The 21,033-nt window shown below is 53.0% G+C and overlaps 1 protein-coding gene across 1 annotated transcript in view; it reads left to right on the top strand.

Annotated features, from left to right (window-relative positions):
- LOC149341385 (neurotrimin-like) overlaps positions 1-21,033 on the top strand; it is a 186,666-nt gene that overhangs the window by 148,708 nt on the left and 16,925 nt on the right. Inside the window, exons 3-4 of the mRNA XM_089543472.1 lie at positions 10,047-10,254; positions 20,545-20,700. Of these exons, the coding sequence (XP_089399598.1) occupies positions 10,047-10,254; positions 20,545-20,700 (364 nt within the window). The remainder of the gene's footprint in view (positions 1-10,046; positions 10,255-20,544; positions 20,701-21,033) is intronic.

Here is a 21,033-nt window from a genome sequence, read left to right as displayed (position 1 = left end):
CGCATCTATGTAGGACACTTAGTTTGCGCAGATCCGAACCACGATGATGAAATAACTAGGAGAAAAAAAAATGGGGTGGAGTACATTTGGCAGGCACTCTCAGGTGATGAATCGTAGTTTATCGATATACATCAAGAGGAAAGTGTACAAAGGCTATACCTTTCTGGTCCTAACCTATAGGGCAGAAACTTAAAGGCCAACGAAAAAAGTTGGACTTAAATTGGGGACAGCACAGCGGGTTTCAGAAAAAAAGTCATATTGTTACGGGGTAGTTCCGCTTGGGATTGCAGACAGGGCGGACACGGAAGACAGGGCTTTCAAACGACAGGCGTTTGATGATGATGTCCTCGGGCTGAATGACAGGCGTTTACTGCAGGCACCAGCCGACACTGCTGGACCGTCGTCTTCTTCGAAAACTCCCGAGCTTCGTCTCCGTCTTTCCTGATGCGCATATCAGTGCATGCACCGCCTAATGTAACACTACCCCGCCGGCTGAAAAGCACTGTCCCGGTGCGAACTAGCCCAAACCAGGGTCCGTGTAGTACGGCTTGAGGCGTGCAACATGCACCGTCTCGGTGCGAGGTGTAGAGGTATGGCGTGCGGGATTCAAGGGCGCAATTTCGTATGTCACTGGAGTCACTTGTAAAATACGGTAGGGTCCTGTATAACGGGGCAAAAGTTTTTCCGAGAGGCCCACGCGGCGAGCTGGGGTCCAAGGCAGCACGAGAGAGCCGCAAGAATACTGGGGGTTGCGATGACAGGAATCATAGCGACGTTTCTGGGAGTGCTGGGAGGCTGTGAGTCGGTTGCGAGCAACAACGCGGGCAGCATCAGCTCGGGCTATGGCGTCACAGGCATATGAGCTGGCAGTGGCGACTGAAGGGAGCAGGCTGTCAAAAGGAAGGAGAGGTTCACGGCCGTATAGAAGATAGAAGGGAGAGTAGCCGGTAGTGGTTTGACGCGAAGAATTGTATGCAAATGTCACAAATGGCAGCGTGATGTCCCAGTCGCGGTGGTCATCAGAAACGTACATGGACAGCATCTCAGTCAATGTCCGGTTACGGCGTTCGATAAGCCCGTTCGTCTGTGGATGGTAGGCAGTCGTGAAAGAATGACGAACGTTGCACAACCGCAGGATCTCGTCGACTATACGCGCAAGAAAGCAACGGCCACGGTCCGTGAGCAGTTGGCGGGGAGCTCCATGGACGAGTATAACGTCGTTGAGGAGGAAAGCAGCAACATCAGTTGCACAACTGGTTGGTATTGCTCGTGTGACCGCGTAGCGTGTGGTGTAATCAGTGGCCACCGCAATCCATTTGTTCCCCGATGCGGACAGCGGAAAAGGCCCTAGAAGATCCAGACCCACTCGAGAAAATGGGTCTATGGGGATGTCGATCGGCTGCAGAAGTCCAGCTGGTAAAACTGATGGCTTTTTCCGGCGTTGACAGCGGTCACAAGCAGCCACGTAGCGGCGGACTGCGCGGTATAGGCCGGGCCAAAAGAACCGACGGCGCACATTGTCGTATGTGCGAGAGACGCCTAGATGACCCGCAGTAGGAACGTCGTGAAGCTGTTCAAGGACGGCTGTGCGTAGGTGCTGAGGGACGACTAGTAGAAGGTCGGGGCCATCAGGTCGCATATTGTGCCGGTTAAGGTGCCGTCGTGGAGCACAAACAAATGAAGGGAAGGGTCATGGCGATCGGCGCAGAGGCGATTGATAATTTCGTGAAGCTGAGGGTCCTGGCGTTGCTCTCGGCGGATGTTGGAAAAGTCAGAAATAGAGAGCACGCAATCTTCACCGTCACATTCAGGTTGTCTTGGCGGGTCGACTGGATGACGGGACAGGCAATCGGCGTCTCGATGCAACTGGCCAGACTTATAAACTACTGAAAAATTGTACTCCTGAAGGCGCAAGGCCCAACGTCCAAGGCGGCCAGAAGGGTCTTTGAGTGTAGAAAGCCAACACAAGGCGTGGTGGTCAGTGACTACTGTGAATGGCCGCCCATACAAGTAGGGGCGAAACTTCGTAATGGCCCAAACTAGGGCTAAGCACTCACGTTCAGTGATGGAGTGATTCTGTTCGGCCGTAGAGAGGAGTCGGCTGGCATAGGCGATGACGCGAGGGGAGCCGAGCTGACGCTGTGCGAGAACGGCACCAATGCCATGACCACTTGCGTCGGTACGTACTTCTGTGGGGGCGGATGGATTGAAGTGAGCCAACAGGGGCGGACGGGTGAGGTGGGCAATAAGAGCGGCGAAGGCGGCCGATTGTTCGTGGCCCCAGGAAAAAAATACGTCTTTTTTCAGAAGCTGCGTGAGTGGACGGGCGATTTCCGCGAAGTTTGGTACAAATCGCCGGAAGTATGAGCAAAGTCCGAGGAAGCTACGCACGTCGCTGCTAGATTGCGGTATAGGAAAACCACTTACAGCACGAATCTTGTCGGGGTCCGGCTGGATGCCATCGGTGTTGACCAAATGTCCTAGGATCTTGAGTTCCCGGCGACCAAAGCTACACTTCTTGGAGTTCAACTGAAGGCCAGCTCGTCGGAAGACGCCAAGAATAGCCGAAAGACGATGGAGGTGGCCCTCAAAGGTTGATGAAAATAAGATGACGTCATCGAGATAGCACAGACATGTGGTCCATTTGAACCCGCGTAGTAAGGAGTCCATCATGCGCTCGAAGGTCGCAGGGGCATTACATAAGCCAAAACGCATCACCTTGAATTGGTACAGCCCATCCGGAGTGACAAAAGCCGTCTTCTCACGATCTCTTTCATCAACAGAGATCTGCCAGTGTCCAGAACGGAGATCGATGGAGGAGAAGTAGTTGGCACCATGCAGGCAGTCGAGGGCGTCATCGATCCTAGGAAGAGGGTACACGTCTTTCTTTGTTATCTTGTTTAGGTGTCGATAATCTACGCAAAACCTCCAGCTGTTGTCTTTCTTTTTGACAAGTACTACCGGAGACGCCCAGGGGCTGCTCGACGGCTCAATAATGTTGCTGGCCAACATTTTGTCCACTTCTTCCTGAATGATCTGGCGTTCTGAAAGAGCAACTCTGTAAGGCCGTCGGTGAACAGGGCGGGCATCTCCAGTATCGATGCGATGTGTGACGACGGACGTTTGGCCCAGGGATCCGTGAGCGAAATCAAAAATGTCGCTGTACGACCGCAGAAAGTCGACAAGGGCACTGGCATATTCGGGACACAGGTCAGAGGCAACCATGGCTGAGATGCGGTCCTCCGGGCTATGTGACGGGACAGGTTGTGCAGGTACCTCGGCGTGACGGTCGGACAGCACTGCAGAAATAGTAAAGCTGGACAAAGGTGACAGCTCGGCAAGGAATATGCCCTCCGGGAGAACTTGCGAAGGCATGCTGAAGTTGAGTACGGGAATGTAGGTGAGGTTGTTCTCGAGGTGTACAATGTTATGAAGTAGGGCGATGTTGTGTTGTAGAGTGACGTCGGTGAGGGGCTTGACAACGTAGTTGCCGTCAGGGAGGGAGGGAAAAGGTGACATGGGCACGTATACTGCCGCCTCGGGAGGTAGGCGAGTAAATGTACTGGAGCGGAGGCGAGGCTGGGAATGGTCAGCACTAGGGTCGGGAACACAATGGGGCAGGGCTAGGCGCAGAAGTCCGGAGGAACAGTCGATGAGAGCGGAATGGGCTGTTAAAAAGTCTAGCCCTAAAATGACGTCTTGAGGACAAGTAGTAAGGACGGCGAAGAGCACAGGGACGTGGTGGCCGGCAATGCTAACGCGCGCAGTGCACATTCCGATGATGGTAGCAGTGCTTCCATCAGCAACACGAACTGTCGAGGTATCAGCAGGCGTAAGAACTTTTTTGAGGCGCTGGCGGAACGACGAACTAAGGACTGAAATATGGGCTCCAGTGTCAATGAGAGCGAGCACAGGGACTCCATCTGCGAGGACATTAATCAGGTTGCGGCGCGGTGCGATGGTCGAAACACAGTTGGCAGTCCGGGTGGGTAACGCAGCGTCACGTCCGGGCGCTGCGTCGCCTAACTACCGTGTCGCGTCGCGTAACTGCGTCGCGGAACTACCCCGCACCTCCACCAAGATGTTACGGGGTAGTTCCGCTTGGGATTGCAGACAGGGCGGACACGGAAGACAGGGCTTTCAAACGACAGGCGTTTACTGCAGGCACCAGCCGACACTGCTCGACCGTCGTCTTCTTCGAAAACTCCCGAGCTTCTTCTTCGTCTTTCCTGATGCGCATATCAGTGCATGCACCGCCTAATGTAACACTATATTAAGAGACGGAGGAACGTTAAGAGACAGAAAGAGAGCACAATGGGAGAGGGAATAAACGTGAGTTACTGATATCTGAAATCAAGAATAAATGGGTATGGGCAGGGCATATAATTCGAAGGCGAGATAACCGATGGTTCCTTAAGGTACCGTGATGGATTCCAAGAGAGAGCAAGCGTAGCAGGGAGGCGTCAAAAAGTCAAGCGGGCGAATGAGGTTAGGGAAGTTTGTGGGGATAAGGTGGCCACAGGTGGCACAGGACAGAGTAAATTGCAAGGATTTCAGAGAGACCTTTGTCCTGTAGTGCACGCAGTTAGGCTGCTGATGCTGATGATGATGACTGCAACTCGCACTCACCACCAAGATTGTGTTACGTTGCCCGAAAGGCTAGTCACAAGCAAGGGCGACCGGAGCGCAGAGCGAACAACACAGGAGGCACCGAACAATAGCGCGCGCACACCAGTCAGGCACTTCCTTCTCATCGTCTTCTGTGAATATCCGTTGCATGGCCCCCCGTCCGGAAAAACACCGTCACGGTGTACTGGATGACGTCGAGCGGCAGGGCGAGAGGTAGGGTTTCAGGCGAGAGACGTGGACGATATCACGTTGAAGGTGGCGGGAGGAAGCGGGCTGGAAGGCTGGAGCGATCTCGTAAGTGACAGCAGTTACCTGGCGCAGGACACGGTACGGGCCAACATAACGGGACAGAAGTTTTTCGGAGAGGCCGACGCGGCGAGATGGGGACCAAAGCAAGACGAGGGAGCCAGGAGAGAAAGAGACTGTGCGGTGACGGCGGTTGTAGAACTCCTGCTGGGAGGCCTGCGAGGCGAGAAGTCGGGAGCGTGCAAGTTGACGGGCGTAGTAAGCACGGGCAATGGCGTCTTGGGCGTATTCAGAGGACGGAGCAGCAGGAGTAGGCAGCAGCGTGTCCAAAGGCAATTGGGGCTCGCGGCCGTATAAAAGGTAAAAATTGGAGTAACCGGCTGTATCATGGCGGGAGGAGTTGTATGCGAAGGTAACATACGGGAGAGCGAGGTCCCAGTCGCGGTGGTCGGGGGAAACGTACATAGCGAGCATATCGGTCAGAGTGCGGTTGAGACGCTCAGTAAGTCCGTTTGTCTGCGGGTGATAGGCGGTGGTGAGCTTGTGCTTAGTAGAGCAGGATTGAAGAATGTCGTAGACAACCTTGGACAGAAAGCAGCGGCCGCGGTCGGTAAGAAGCTGGCGGGGAGCACCATGGTGCAATATGAGGTCGTATAGCAAAAAGTCCGCAACATCTGTAGCTGTACTGGTTGGCAGTGCCCGCGTGATCGCATAACGGGTGGCGTAGTCCGTGGCAACTGCAACCCATCTGTTGCCGGAGGTGGACTCTGGAAACGGACCCAGAAGATCCAAGCCGACGCGATGAAAAGGTTCTGGGGGCACATCAATAGGTTGAAGTGTGCCAGCTGGGAGAGTAGCAGGGCGTTTCCGGCGCTGACACGCATCGCAGGCTGCAACATAGCGGCGTACGGAGCGGAACAGGCCGGGCCAAAAGAAGCGACGTCGCGCACGGTCGTATGTACGCGATACACCCAAGTGGCCAGCAGTGGGGAGATCATGGAGTTCATGAAGGATAGCAGGACGAAGGTGCTTGGGGACAACGAGTAGAAGGTTGGGGCCATCCGGATTGAGGCTGCGGCGATACAAGATTCCGTCAGAGAGCACAAAGCGCCGCATCGAGGGATCAGACGGGGTGGAATTGAGGCGGTCGATAATTGATCTCAAATCGTCATCGCGGCGCTGTTCTTCGCCCATGTTGGCAAGGACAGAGATAGAAAACAGGTCGGCTTCGGTGGCAGTGCCAAACAAGTCACACTGGCCAATGGGGTAACGTGAGAGGCAGTCGGCATCTTGGTGTAACCTGCCAGACTTGTAAGTCACGGTGTAATCATACTCTTGCAGACGCAATGCCCATCTCCCAAGCCGCCCTGTAGGGTCCTTCAGAGAGGAGAGCCAGCATAGCGCATGGTGGTCGGTTTTAACCGTAAAAGGGCGGCCGTATAAATAAGGACGGAATTTGCCAACTGCCCAGACAAGGGCTAAGCACTCACGTTCTGTTATGGAGTAATTGCGCTCGGGCGCAGAAAGAAGGCGGCTGGCGTAGGCGATGACACGGTCCTGACCGGACTGTCGCTGAGAGAGCACAGCGCCGATGCCGTAGCCACTGGCGTCAGTACGGACTTCGGTGGGGGCCGCAACATCAAAGTGCGCCAAAACTGGTGTGGTGGTCAGCTTGGCGATCAAAGTGGAGAAGGCTCGTTCTTGGTCAGGTCCCCAGACGAAGGTGGCGTCTTTCTTCAATAGGTCGGTAAGGGGACGGGCGAGGTCGGCGAAGCCCTGGATGAATCGACGGAAGTACGAGCAGAGCCCCAAGAAGCTTCGGACGTCGTGGCAAGATCGGGGAAGGGGAAAGTCTTTCACGGCCCGGATCTTATCGGGATCAGGGTGAACCCCCTGGAAATCAACGATATGGCCCAAAATAGTGATCTGACGTCTCGCGAAACGGCACTTCGAGGAGTTAAGCTGTAGGCCGGCACGACGAAAGAGGGAAAGAATCTGGGAAAGGTCTTCTAGGTGGGATGAAAATGTAGGCGAAAATACAACGACGTCGTCCAGATAACACAGACAAGTGGTCCACTTAAATCCCTGCAAAAGGGCGTCCATCATGCGCTCAAATGTGGCTGGCGCGTTGCATAGGCCAAAAGGCATTACTTTGAACTGATATAGCCCATCAGGGGTCACAAAAGCGGTTTTCTCACGGTCCTTCTCATCGACGGCAATTTGCCAGTAGCCGGAACGAAGATCTATGGAGGAGAAGAATTTGGCTCCGTGTAGGCAGTCAAGGGCGTCGTCAATACGCGGCAGGGGGTAGACGTCTTTTTTAGTGATCTTATTGAGATGTCGATAATCTATGCAAAACCGCCATGAGCCGTCCTTTTTCTTCACTAGTACCACTGGAGAGGCCCAGGGACTGTGGGATGGTTCGATTATGTTCTTGGAAAGCATTTTTGAGACCTCGTTGTTTATGACCTTGCGCTCGGCGTGGGAGACACGGTAGGGCCTCCGGCGAATGGGAGGGGCATCGCCGGTGTCAATGCGGTGCGTCACAGCGAGAGTTTGGCCCAGTGAGGTGTTGTAGACGTCAAAAATGTCGGAGAACGACTGGAGAAGGTCACGAAGCTGAGAAGTTTGGGCGGGGCGGAGATCGGTGGGCATCATGGTCGTGAATGCGTCCGAGGACAGCGGAGTGGACCGCGGTGGGTCTGGTGGGTCGCGATTAGGAGAGGCATCTAATGGAGCCACATGGCACTGGGCGAGTGGGGACAACGTAGCGACGCACATGCCGGCTGGAAGCAGCTGTGAGGAGAAGCCGAAGTTCAAGAAAGGTAGAGACAGGTTGTTGGCTGTGACGGCGGCGATGGTAGGGGCAGGACAACACTGCGGGTCAGTGCGAGGTCAAGGACTGGCGCAACGATGTAGTCACCATCGGGAACAGGGCGAGAAGGTGTGAGGGAAACGAAAGATAAGGCTTGAGGGGGCAGGTGGGCATAGTCGGGGCAGGTCAACCGGAGCGACGAGTCGATGGGGTCAGGATTGAATTGGGGAAGCTCAAGGTGAAGGACACCCTGCGAGCAGTCAATGAGCGCAGAATGATCCGACAAAAAGTCTAAACCGAGAATGAGGTCATGGGCGCATGTGGTAAGGACGGTGAACTGAACCGGCGTACTGTGGTCACCGATTGTCACGCGAGCGGTGCACAGTCCCTCGACAGCAGGCATAGCACCATCCGCGACGCGCATACAGGACGTTCCAGGCGTAAGGACTTTGCGTAGGCGACGGCGGAGGGCAGCACTCATCACGGAAATATGGGCACCGGTGTCAATAAGGGCTTGCACAGGAACACCGTCAACTGTAACGTCTAGCAGATTGGGTCGAGTCGTCAGTAGAGGGTTTGAGGTCCGGGTCGTTGATGCAGCGTCACCTCCGGGAGCTGCATCACTTAGTTTTCCCGATGAGAGGGGCGGTAGGACGTAGCAGTCGAAACACGAGGCGACTGCGGTGAGCGTGAGCGGCGGGCCAGCGGCGAAGGCGAACGAGAGGACTGTCGTGGAGGTTGATCGGCGGCCTCAGACGTCTCGGATGGGCGGCGGGGTGAAAAGCGGCGTGTGTAGTTTGGACGGTAGTAGGAGGTGTCTCGCGGGGGTGACGACCAGGGGCTGCGGCAGTGGCGGGCAATGTGGCCGACCCGAGAGCATTGAAAACAGATTGGGCGGTCGTCTGGCGTGCGCCACTCATTCGGATCGCGGTAACGCCGTGGTGAATAATAGGTGGGACGGAAAGGGACTGGAGGTGGTGGCTGTGGGGACGAGTTTCCGATTGCGCACAAAGCCGGAGGGAGGTTGAGATGGGCGGGTTCTTGCCGCACGACAGCCTGAATAAGCGACACGGAAGGCAGTGTGTCATTAGGTGTGGTCGATGATGTTACCACAGGGGCTAGGGCTTCGAGTTCACGGCGAACAATTCTTGTCACAGTGTCGGTGACAGGAGGAGACTCTGAGGGCACCTGAGTTTGAAGTCGTTGGTCCTGGCAAGAAGATGTAGCGGCTGTGTTTGGAAGTCGGGAAAACTGCTGAGAAATGCGACGGCTTTTGACTTGTTCGAAGAGACGGCACTCCTTGATAATGCTGTCAACAGTTGTGCAGTCTTTGTAAACGAGCAGATGAAAGGCATCGTCAGCAATGCCTTTCAGCACGTGGCCCACCTTGTCGGACTCGCTCATGGTGGCATCGACTTTGTGGCAAAGTGCCAATACGTCCTGTATATAGGCCACGTAACTTTCCGTCGACGACTGCGCACGAGAAGCAAGCTGTTTTTTCGCAGTGATCTGCCTATCGTCAGGTCTTCCGAAGAGTGCTCGCAATTTCTCTTTGAATATATCCCAACTGGTAAGTTCTTCTTCGTTGGTTTCAAACCACACCCTCGCCGTTCCATTCAGATAGAAAATTACGTTAGCAAGCATTAACGTTTGATCCCACCGGTTATATGCGCTTACTCTTTCGTAGAAGCTTAACCAGTCGTCGACATCGGTGCCGTCGTTTCCCGAAAATGTACCGGGGTCACGGGACGAAGCCATGACCACGAAAGGAGCAGCAGAAGTGGTCGGCGACTCGCTGGGTGGAGCCATGATGGTAGTAGCACCGGTTTGACGACCGCTTCGGAGCTCCGTGGTACTGGGAACGATACCCGGCACGCTCCACCAAAGATGTTACGTTGCCCGAAAGGCTAGTCACAAGCAAGGGCGACCGGAGCGCAGAGGGAACAACACAGGAGGCACCGAACAATAGCGCGCGCACACCAGTCAGGCACTTCCTTCTCATCGTCTTCTGTGAATATCCGTTGCAATTGCATCAAGATCACAGCAAGAGTGACCGCAAGACTAATTCAGAGTCGCGATGTAATAAAGTGGTGTATTTTTGTTCTTGTTTTTGCAGAACCCGCCGTCATCCAGACTTCTTTCATGGTCTTCACTTTTTTTCTATAAATGCAGCATGATTCATGTACAGAGCTTGAAGCTGCAGCGCTCGGAACACGATTATGATTTCAGCTGCTCGAAAGAAATCATTCCTTTTTTTTCACATTTCAAGAAAAATAAAGTGTCTCGTGATCTTTGCAGACCTCCACGTAGCTTTCTGACTTTTTTTTTTATTTATACTTCGCGGTTGTCGTTGCAGGTGGCCTGGATCCACACGACCCGGCACATGCTCATCTCAATGCACGACAACCTGATCACGACCAACCCACGCTACGGCATCGCGCACAACGGCCACCGCACGTGGCAACTGCACGTGCGCGACGTCGAGGAGGCCGACCGCGGCGAGTACATGTGCCAGATCAACACCAATCCCATGAAGAAGACCATGGGCTACCTGCACGTCGTCGGTGAGTCAATGTGGGACGTCATTTCATTTCATTTATTTGTACCCTTCTACAAACAAATGGAGCGGGCCAAGATAAAAGTCAAAGACCCCTAGGGATATGAACATCGGTTTGGAGTCCTGTACTGTTCTGTCACTCCTCACCAACGTTTATCTTTGGGGCGTAGACAGCTACAAATTTTTGATGCACCACATTGATCGCGCACATCGCGCGCATGTGGCGAGTGCTTCTCAATGTTGCTTGTTTATCAAAGAAAAAAAAAAGCGAAACAACGGTACTTGCAACCCTCACCAAAATGTGTGAAGATCGCGAGCGAGCGTACATGCAATCATCCTGCGCAACGTGAGCACCGCCTTAAAACGCACTTATTAGTGCGCAAGCATTAATTCAATGGTACCAACACCGAGCAAAATGGTCCGCTGTTCCGTTGTCTGCTCGCAGCTCACCTAGCGCGAGCGCCCTGTCTCGAGACACTGCCTGCTGATCGTCGTCTTCTACGTGCCACAAATCAGCCGCGTGCATGAAAGAGGATGTAGTTAAATCTGAAATTCCCTTGCAGAAAAAGGTGCGCTTTCGTGTTGTATTCGATGTTGTAAACATTCTCTGTAATTTTTTTTCCTTCTGTATTTTGCGGAAGGTCGTTATTCTCCGAGGTCTCGCCGCGTGAAAAGGCCCCGGACTTTCGTTTGCACAGACGCCCCGAACAGTGCGAGCAAAAGTTGGTAGCCGGCTCGCCCATGTACGTCCATGTGCTTGCGTTTAAATATGACGCTTAGCTTACTGAATGGAAGGTTTAACACGCAGCTGCAATTCATAGAGGACGCGGAATCGCTTGCTCGTAAGACTGTGGACAACATTTTTATAAAATAAACCAACAGTCTTCTAAAGCAAGAAAAATATTTTTTTTTTGCGTTTTGATTAGCGAGGGAAATTGTTTACTTATTTTACAGAGAAGAGAATTCTGTAGGAACTAGAAACAAAACCAACCTCATGAAGTGGGTAATTGAACTGCACAGACACCACACGTGATAAGCGCAGGTCGTGGGCTCGGATCTTAGCGTCGGTATATGTGAGTCTCTTTCCTTTTACTTCCAACGAAATGACATCCTTTCTAAGATCGTCGCTGAACAACCACATACAGCATTGTCCTATAATCCACCGCAGTGGCATTGTGTATACGGCGTTATGCTGCTTAGGTTTAGACGCGGGATCGTATCCGTTGCCTCGGCGGCAGCATTTGGTAGTCAATATTGATCCGGAGTCCTCCACTACTACATCCCTCATAGAAAACATCATGCTTAGGGACATAAAACACCATACCATACCATACCATACCATACCATACCATACCATACCATACCATACCATACCATACCATACCATACCGTGCCCACCATACCATACCATACCATACCATACCATACCATACCATACCATACCATACCATACCATACCATACCATACCATACCATACCATACCATACCATATCATTGCCACGTATCATTGCAGTGTGTGTTCGTTCACGCTCAAGGCAGCAGGAAAGGGTCGTTATCACTTTTGTTCGTGGCGCGAGAAGCGACCAGACTAATCTCGATTGTTCGCAGCCATGAAAGGCTGCATCTAGGTATTTCCAGATTACCGTAGATGATCTTGACCGGTTATCTGGAAGTTTCCTTGCCGGCTTTAAATTGAGCGATGCCGCGAGCGACGGACATTGGTAGTTCGACGACCGACGAGCACGTTTGTTGCTTACGCCGCCGCCGAGTGATTCAGTTCTTTTACGGGCGCAAGTCAGCCCAAATAAAGAGCTTCGCTTCCAAGACTGATTGGTGTCTTCCTGACCGCTGGACTGCCGTCACTACAACGTGACATCTGGTGGAGGTGCTGGGTAGCCTTCCATGTACCGGACACCCCCAGCAAGTCGCGACGCCAGCCCTTCGAGTCATTCACCGCAGGACCTGAGTCCAGTCCACCGCGCAAGCCGACGTCTGCTAGGAGACGCACCTGAGTTCGGGATTCTGCCTGACCCTACCCGGAAACGAAAGCCAGCAGGAACGTCCACCATGAGCTTGCCCCAGCCGACGGCTCCAATCATTCTTCACCAGCCCCGGGTGCCACCAACCTTCGACGCTTCGCCTGGCGCCGACTCCGAAGAATGGCTGGAGCAGTTCGACCGTGTGGCTATTATCAATAACTCGGACGATGCCACGAAACTTAGGTACCTGTTCTTCGCCTTGGAGGGACCAGCAAAAGTCTGGTTTGAGAATGAGGAAACTAACCTCACGAACTGGGAAACCTTCAAGGAGCAGCTTCTAAAGACCTTCACGAACGTTGTGCGAAAGGAGAGAGCCCAGCAGCTGCTACAGTCTCGCATACAACACCCAAACGAGACCGTTCCTGTGTACACTGAGGAAATGAAGCGCCTCTTCCGGCGTGCCGACGCAAACATGAAGGAAGAAGAAAAAGTAAGGTTGCTCATGCGAGGAGTTAAAGAGCAACTCTTTGCCGGCCTCGTCCGAAACCCACCGAAAACTGTCGCGGAATTTGTAGAAGAGGCATCCACGATGGAAAAAACTCTGGATGCCCGAGCCCGCCAGTATGACCGCCAGCAGCGCATTTTCTCAGCAAGCTGCCTGGACACCGCTAACAGCAATGACCTGCGGGATGTTATACGTCAAGTTGTGCGAGAGGAGCTCCGACGATTGCTGCCAACGGGAACGCAGCCGCAAATTTCATCACTCACTGACGTCATCCGGGACGAGGTTCAACTGGCCTTGGGTGTGACGCCGACACCCACGCAGCCTCTGCAGCCCCCAGCCATGGCTTACGCCGCAGCTGTGCGCCGTCCTGCCCCTCGACGACGGGACCCAAGCCCCTATCGCCCTCAGCCAGCTGCGTTGGACCGCCGCCCACTCGCCCCAACCCGCCCGTCCTACGAGCGACGCGCGCAGCCGAGGAAATGCGACGAGTGGAGAACTCCCGACCAGCGCCGCCCACTATGCTTCCACTGTGGCGAAGCCGGTCACGTCCTCCGGCACTGCCCATACAGAAGACTTGGCATCCGAGGGTTCTCTTACGGTGCTGCACGACCCCGACCCGGCCAGCGACCAGCTGAAATCGAGGAGTTTTTACGTCGGGAAGAATACTCATCGCCGAGCCGCCTATCACGTTTCCCGTCGCCATCGTCCCCGCGCTTTGTATCTCCTAGCCGAGGTTACGCCGTGCGTGGACGCTCCCCCAGCCCCCGAAGGTTAAACTAAATAAAGCAGCCTCTGGAGGTGAGGTTGCTTCTAAGCGCAATGACAAAGATCCTCCATCGACGAGTACTCAAGACCATGCCTCAACTACGACGACAACACCGACGACGACGACACCGACGACGACGACACCGACGACGACGACACCGACGACGACAACACCGACGACGATGACACCGACGACGACGACGACGACACCGACGACGACGACGCGGCGAGATTTGAAGCTTTTACCGCTGCCCAGTGAAGTAACGTCGCAGTACGCCCACCGCAGCCTCACTACTCGACGAAGCCGAGATCGGACACCGAAGACAACGTACAATACGAGAACGCGAACAACTGACCTTGAAGTTACGGTTGACGGTCACGCGGTGACTGCCTTGGTGGACACGGGAGCTGACTACTCTGTCATGAGTGGCCCACTCGCTGTCCGACTCAGGAAGGTAACAACAACCTGGGATGGCCCGCTGATTCGCACCGCAGGTGGCAACCTGATTACGCCGTCAGGACGCTGCACCGCGAGAGTTAGTGTAAATGGGAGAACCTATGCGACAACCTTCCTGATCCTACAGCAATGCTCGAGAGACGTGATTTTGGGAATGGACTTCCTGAACGAACATCGGGCGATCATCGACCTTCGATATAAGTCGATCAAGCTTTCCACGGAAAAAGCCATACCTGTTGCGACGGGCGCGACTCATCACGTTGCCTTAAATGTCCTCGATGAAGCATTGAGCGTGCCGCCCCGATCAAGTGTTCTCGTTGGCATAGGTACTGGAGACATCGAAAATGCCGAAGGCGTTATCGAGGGGAACACCCAGTTACTCCTGGATCGAGGATTGGGCGTCGCGAGAGGAGTCGCCGAAATCCGAAATGGCCAAGCCCAGGTGTTGCTAACCAACTTCACGGAAGAATACCGGCATCTAAACAAAGGTACGACGATCGCTTTCCTCGACAAGCTGGCAGACATCAGAGACGTATTTGCCCTACCCGACCAACCCGCAGAACCATATGACCAAGGCCATCAACCCACGTTCGACATCAACCCGGCATTACCCCGGAGCAGACAAGACCAAATTCGCAGTCTTCTTCAAAGGTACACCGATTGCTTCTCATCAGCATCGAATGTGCGACGAACCCGGCTTTCCAAGCACCGCATTGTCACAGACGAACACGCACGACCACTGCGACAGAGCCCCTACCGCGTATCGCCGCTAGAACGCCAAGCTATCCGCAAGCAAGTTGAGGAAATGCTTCGTGACGACGTCATACAGCCATCGAGGAGCCCCTGGGCAGCACCGGTCGTCCTAGTGAAAAAGAAAGACGGCACCCTTCGCTTTTGCGTCGATTACCACCGCCTGAACAACATTACGAAGAAGGATGTCTACCCCCTCCCCCGCATCGACGATACACTGGACCGGCTGTGCAACGCTAAGTACTTCTCATCGATGGACCTGAAGAGCGGCTACTGGCAAATTGAAGTCGACGAAAGAGATCGCGAGAAGACTGCGTTCATCACGCCAGACGGACTCTTCGAGTTCAAGGTGATGCCATTTGGCCTCTGCTCTGCCCCAGCGACGTTCCAGCGAGTAATGGATACGGTGCTCGCAGGCTTGAAGTGGCAGATTTGCCTAGTCTACTTAGATGACGTTGTTGTCTTCTCCTCAAGCTTTGAAGACCACCTCAGAAGGCTTCGGATAGTGCTGGAAACGATCAAGTCTTCAGGCCTGACACTGAAACCAGAGAAGTGCCACTTCGCCTACGAGGAGCTGCTGTTCCTTGGTCACGTCGTAAGCAAGGATGGAGTTCGCCCAGACCCCAAGAAGACGGCTTCCATCGCAGAGTTTCCACAGCCTAATGACAAGAAGGCTATACGCAGATTCCTTGGATTGTGCGCTTATTACCGGCGATTCGTCAAGAACTTCTCTCGCATCGCTGAACCTTTGACCCAACTTACCAAGGCTGACGTGCCTTTTAAATGGGAAAGGCCGCAAGAGGAGGCTTTCAATGAACTGAAGCGCCGCTTACAGTCCCCTCCTGTGCTCGGGCACTTTGATGAAAACGCCGAAACCGAAATCCATACCGATGCAAGCAGTGTGGGCTTAGGAGCGGTGCTCGTTCAGAAAAATGGTGGAGAGGAAAAAGTTATTGCGTACGCTAGCCGTTCACTGTCGAAAGCCGAAGCCAACTATTCGACGACCGAGAAAGAATGTCTCGCCATTATTTGGGTCACGTCGAAATTTCGCCCCTACCTGTACGGACGACCATTCAAGGTTGTGAGCGATCACCATGCTCTGTGCTGGCTAGCCAATTTGAAAGATCCCTCCGGCCGCCTTGCCCGTTGGAGCCTGCGTCTTCAAGAATTCGACATAACTGTAGTCTACAAATCTGGCCGCAAACATTCCGATGCAGACTGCCTATCGCGAGCCCCCGTAGACGCAGCACCGGAAGAAGAAGACGACGATGCTTTCCTAGGACCGGTAAGCGCCAGCAGTTTCGTGCAGCAGCAACGCTCGGATCCTGAGTTGCAAAGCCTAGTTGATTATTTGAAAGACAAGACCGCATCGCCTCCCCGGGAGTTCAAGCGCCAACTGTCGTCCTTCGTCCTTCACAGTAATGTCCTCCTGAAGAAGAACTTCGCGCCCAACAGGACAGTACATCTTCTTGTCGTGCCCAAGAATCTTAGGCAAGAAATTATGCAGGCATGTCATAATGAGCCGACTGCAGGGCATCTCGGGATTGCTCGCACGTTGCACCGCATCCAGGAGAAGTACTATTGGCCGCGGCTAGCTACCGACGTTTCCCCTTATGTGAAAACGTGCCGTGAGTGTCAGCGACGCAAAACGCCTCCGATTAGACCAGCCGGACTCCTGAACCCCACACCACCTCCAACTAAGCCCTTCCAGCAAATAGGAATGGACCTCCTCGGCCCCTTTCCGACTTCATCATCAGGTAACAAATGGATCATCGTGGCCACCGACTACATGACCCGATACGCCGAAGCAAAAGCGTTGCCTAATGGTACCGCAACGGAAGTCGCAAAATTTTTTGTCGAACAAATTCTCCTGCGACACGGCGCCCCCGAAGTGCTCATCACAGACAGAGGGACGGCATTTACAGCGGAGCTGACGCAAGCCGTTTTAAAGTACAGCCAGACAAGCCATCGGAGGACAACTGCCTATCATCCGCAAACCAACGGACTGACAGAGCGTCTGAACAAGACCATCGCAGACATGCTCTCCATGTACAGGTGCGGCCAGAATAATACGAAGCACGCGAAAGGCGGCCAAGCTAGCAGAAACTGCATCTAAGCGCCACCTATCAGCACAACAAAGACACCCCTGGCTACCCACGCGCAGCGAGTGTGGCTGTCGCCGAGCCCCCCCCTTTGCTGCAACCCTGCCGTTATCACTGTTCGAAAGATGCTGAGCTGGTTAGGGCAACACCGCCAGGTGCTGCCTTCATCCAGACGTGCTCACTTCAGCCTCGGTGGCCGCGCGGACTGAAGGGCCGAGATAACACGTAATGCCAAAACGGCCGTCTTGCGCCCGTTTACAGCGCGCGCCGCTCCTCGATGCGGGAAACGGGGCAACGAAGCGCATGGCGCTGTCAGCAGAGTATCAGCCGATCATAGAGCAAGGGATTGCATGCTATATGCTGTGGTGTTGATAGGCCTGCAGAAAAAGTGGGTCCGTGCTACCGGCGCCATCTCGCCGCGTCCAAATTAAGATAGTTCCTGTCGCTGCTGCTAGGCAGCGCGCACAAGCACGTTTCCGCTGCTCTGCTACCCTTCCTGTGCTCCGTGTTATTCTGACCGCACCTGTACATCGACGCCGAACACAAGACGTGGGACTCTATTCTGCCCTACGTGATCTTCGCCTATAATACTGCCGCCCAGGAGACAACCAGGGTTACTCCATTCCAGCTGGTATACGGCAGGAAGCCCACGACAACACTCGACGCAATGCTCCCGCACGTTTCTGACGAAGACAACCTCGACGTCGCCGCCTACCTTCATCGCGCCGAGGAAGCCCGAAGACTTGCGCGGCTTCGCATTCAAGACCAGCAGCACACCGACGCCCGACGCTACAATCTGCGCCGACGAGACACGCATTACAAGCCCGGTGATCGTGTCTGGATATGGACGCCAGTTCGCCGCCGTGGATTGAGTGAAAAGTTGCTGCGACGCTACTTTGGCCCGTACAAGGTTCTCCGTCGCATCGGTGACCTCGACTACAAAGTCATCCCCGACGGCACGACAGCATCTCAGCGACGCCGCACACACCCGGAAGTCGTACATGTCGTACGCCTGAAGCCATATTATGAACGCTAAAGGACTGGAAGTTTTCATTGTCCGTGTTTATTTTCATTTTAAAGCATCGAGACGATGCTTCTTTGGAAGGGGGGTAATGCCACGTATCATTGCAGTGTGTGTTCGTTCACGCTTAAGGCAGCAGGAAAGGGTCGTTATCACTTTTGTTCGTGGCGCGAGAAGCGACCAGACTAATCTCGATTGTTCGCAGCCATGAAAGGCTGCTTCTAGGTTTTTCCAGATTACCGTAGATGATCTTGACCTGTTATCTGGAAGTTTCCTTGCCGGCTTTAAATTGAGCGATGCCGCGAGCGACGGACATTGGTAGTTCGACGACCGACGAGCACGTTTGTTGCTTACGCCGCCGCCGAGTGATTCAGTTCTTTTACGGGCGCAAGTCAGCCCAAATAAAGAGCTTCGCTTCCAAGACTGATTGGTGTCTTCCTGACCGCTGGACTGCCGTCACTACAACGTGACCATACCATACCATACCATACCATACCATACCATACCATACCATACCATACCATACCATACCATACCATACCATACCATACCATACCGTGCCCACCATACCATACCGTACAGTACTGTACTGTACTGTAAAGTTCCGTGCCGTACCATACCATACCGTGCCCATCGTACTGTACTGTACCGTACCGTACCGTACCGTACCGTACCGTGCCGTACAGTACTGTACTCTACTGTAACGTACCATGCCATGCCATGCCGTACCGTGCCGTGCTATACCGTACCATACCATACCATACTATACCATACCATTTCCTTAAGTTTTCCTTAACTTCAACCGTGCAGGCGTCTTACCTATTCACAACCCAACGATCCCTTCATCCACCTTATTCTTGTTTGGTAATTATTCAACGTTCTTGTCATGTGTGTGACTAGAGCTAAAACCAATGGGTACCATGCTATTCGCATGATCGCTGCTTGCCTGTTTACTTGTACACGCTTTAGTCAACTCGCCCACTCGACGGGAAAACAAAACAGACTGCAGCAAGCGCTGAGTGGCGTAAAGATTCTGCACCAATTGAAGAACTTTCTTCTTTTGGCTTGTTAAACACTCGATTAAAAGGATCGCTTTTTATGCTGTAATAGCCTACATGTTCTCACACCGAGTCCAGAAAGGATCGCAGAGTTCTAGCTTCGGCCAGCATCGAAATGGAAGCGATTCTTTTTCTTTGCAAACATTCTACGTCTGAAAGATAAACAATGATAGAGTGATGTTTTTTGGCGCTGCTGTCATCCGTTTAGTGGCACTGATTACGCTAAGAACATACCAACCCTAGAAAGTGGGACGAACAGTTTAAACGGAAATGCAGCGTTAGAAAAATACCGCCACGCGTGCTACCGCATCAAATTTTGCAAAAAAAAAAATAAAAATGTGTACGGGCAGTTAAGCAGCTCGCTATTTATGTTCCTTCAAGACACACAAAAACCAACAAGGGATGAGCTCGCATTATTCAGAAGTGGTTCAAAGCAGTTTTCTTATTCGGAGGCCGAAATGGAGCGGGCCACTGCAATGCACAAGTTCTGAGGTTTTTCTGTAAGCATCTCGCTTCATCGTTTGCGTTTGCATGTACGCGGACGCATGGAAACTTCGTCACTGCAACTGTCTCGCCTCGAGAGATCTTGAAATGCGGACGTTTTTTCGGCTCTCGGACGCCCTTCTAAATTGCTCGCAAGCAGCAAGAGGGCGCCCTTGAAGACTCCGAGACGCTGTTCCTCTCTACAATCAGAACTTTCCTGAGAAGCAGACGTAAAAGAGAAAGTGAATAAGTCTAATGGGTAGCGAATGCGTAGCAAACGCCTAGAGAGAAAGTGCTCCAGCCAGACAAAATGTGGCACGGCGCCAGCAGAGATCGTGCGTTTAGATTGATTTATTCTCATATGTTCTGACACTTTGGAAGGTTTTAGTGCATTTTCTTTGGACTAAAACCTTTCGGTCTGCGCAAGATGGTTCGTGGACCAGCCGCCGTTTAGCAGGGGTTAAGTGAAAAAAAAAAAAGAAGGAGCTAAAGAACAGCTTGGCCTTTCCGGCCGAGTAATCTGCTTAACGTTGCAGTTCAATCACGCAGAACCAGCGACTTCCTTCTGCCATCCCTTGATTTTGTTACATTTCCTGTGACATCTGCCACGCATGCCACAGCACTACAAGCACACGTGGTAGTAATTCGAAATAACAAACATTTAAAAATAACTCTCAGCGAATGTAGTGTATCAGACACGATCTCATGAAGTAGTGGTTACTACTTATTGTTATTTTCTGATCATGAGTGAACTTAAGTTGTCCTATTATAAACACTAGTTTTCTTTTTTATAGTCCACAAAGCGTTTGCAGAAAGTGTTGTTCCAGTTTGGTAGATTCTTTCAAGAGGACGATTAAAAAGACCTCTAGGGTGCCGACGTATGGCCGACCATCATTCAACCTTATCTCCATCGGGCATGTGGAAAGCTTCGTGTACATTAGAAACCTTAACTATTGCACGGCTTGGTACGTTCACCGTATACGGGGCACTTAACGAAAAGAACAAGAATAAACTCTTCACAAAGGCTTTTAACGAAATGAAGCAAACGTGACTTTATTTAAGCCCATGCAGTTAAGCGACCAATGAGGGAGTGACTGCCTTTCGGCGATGCCTTCATTTGAGCAGTTGCTCGCTGCGAACACTGCGCCCAGAGTGCACCCGCCCTATTCTACGCAGTGCCCCCGAGGATCGACGACGAGAACACCAGCTCGGACATGGAGGTGCGTGAGAACAGCGACGTCTTCCTCCGGTGCCGGGCCACGGGGACGCCAGAGCCTGACATCAAGTGGCGCCGTGAGGACGACGCGCTCATCCTACTCTCCGGCAAGAAAGGTGAGCAACTGTTCGTCTCCCCCTTCTCCGTCCTTCCCATTGCGTATACTTGTGTGTGTGTGCTTTTTAGGGGATTTGTTAAAAAAAAAAACAACGAAAAATGCAATTGACGCTCGCAAAAGGCCCGTGCAAATAGCAGGGAGAGAGCGCAGTGGTATGTACAAAAAGAAGTCAAGAAGTAGGCGGAGGTAGCATAGGCGATACAAGTACAGAGGGCGAAACGCTTGTCTACAACTCGTTTTGGGAGTGTTTCTAGCTGAAAACGCGATATCTAGCGAAAAAAGTTGGTTAAAAATAGTCTTGATGTAAGTGAAACTTGTAGGATTTCTTCGT

Source organism: Amblyomma mixtum, chromosome 5, assembly GCF_055824585.1.
Source record: "Amblyomma mixtum isolate Tamu chromosome 5, ASM5582458v1, whole genome shotgun sequence".
In the NCBI taxonomy this organism is placed as follows: Eukaryota; Metazoa; Arthropoda; class Arachnida; order Ixodida; family Ixodidae; genus Amblyomma; species Amblyomma mixtum.
Note: the sequence above shows the minus strand (reverse complement) of the source record. Positions and strands in the feature narration are given on the sequence as shown.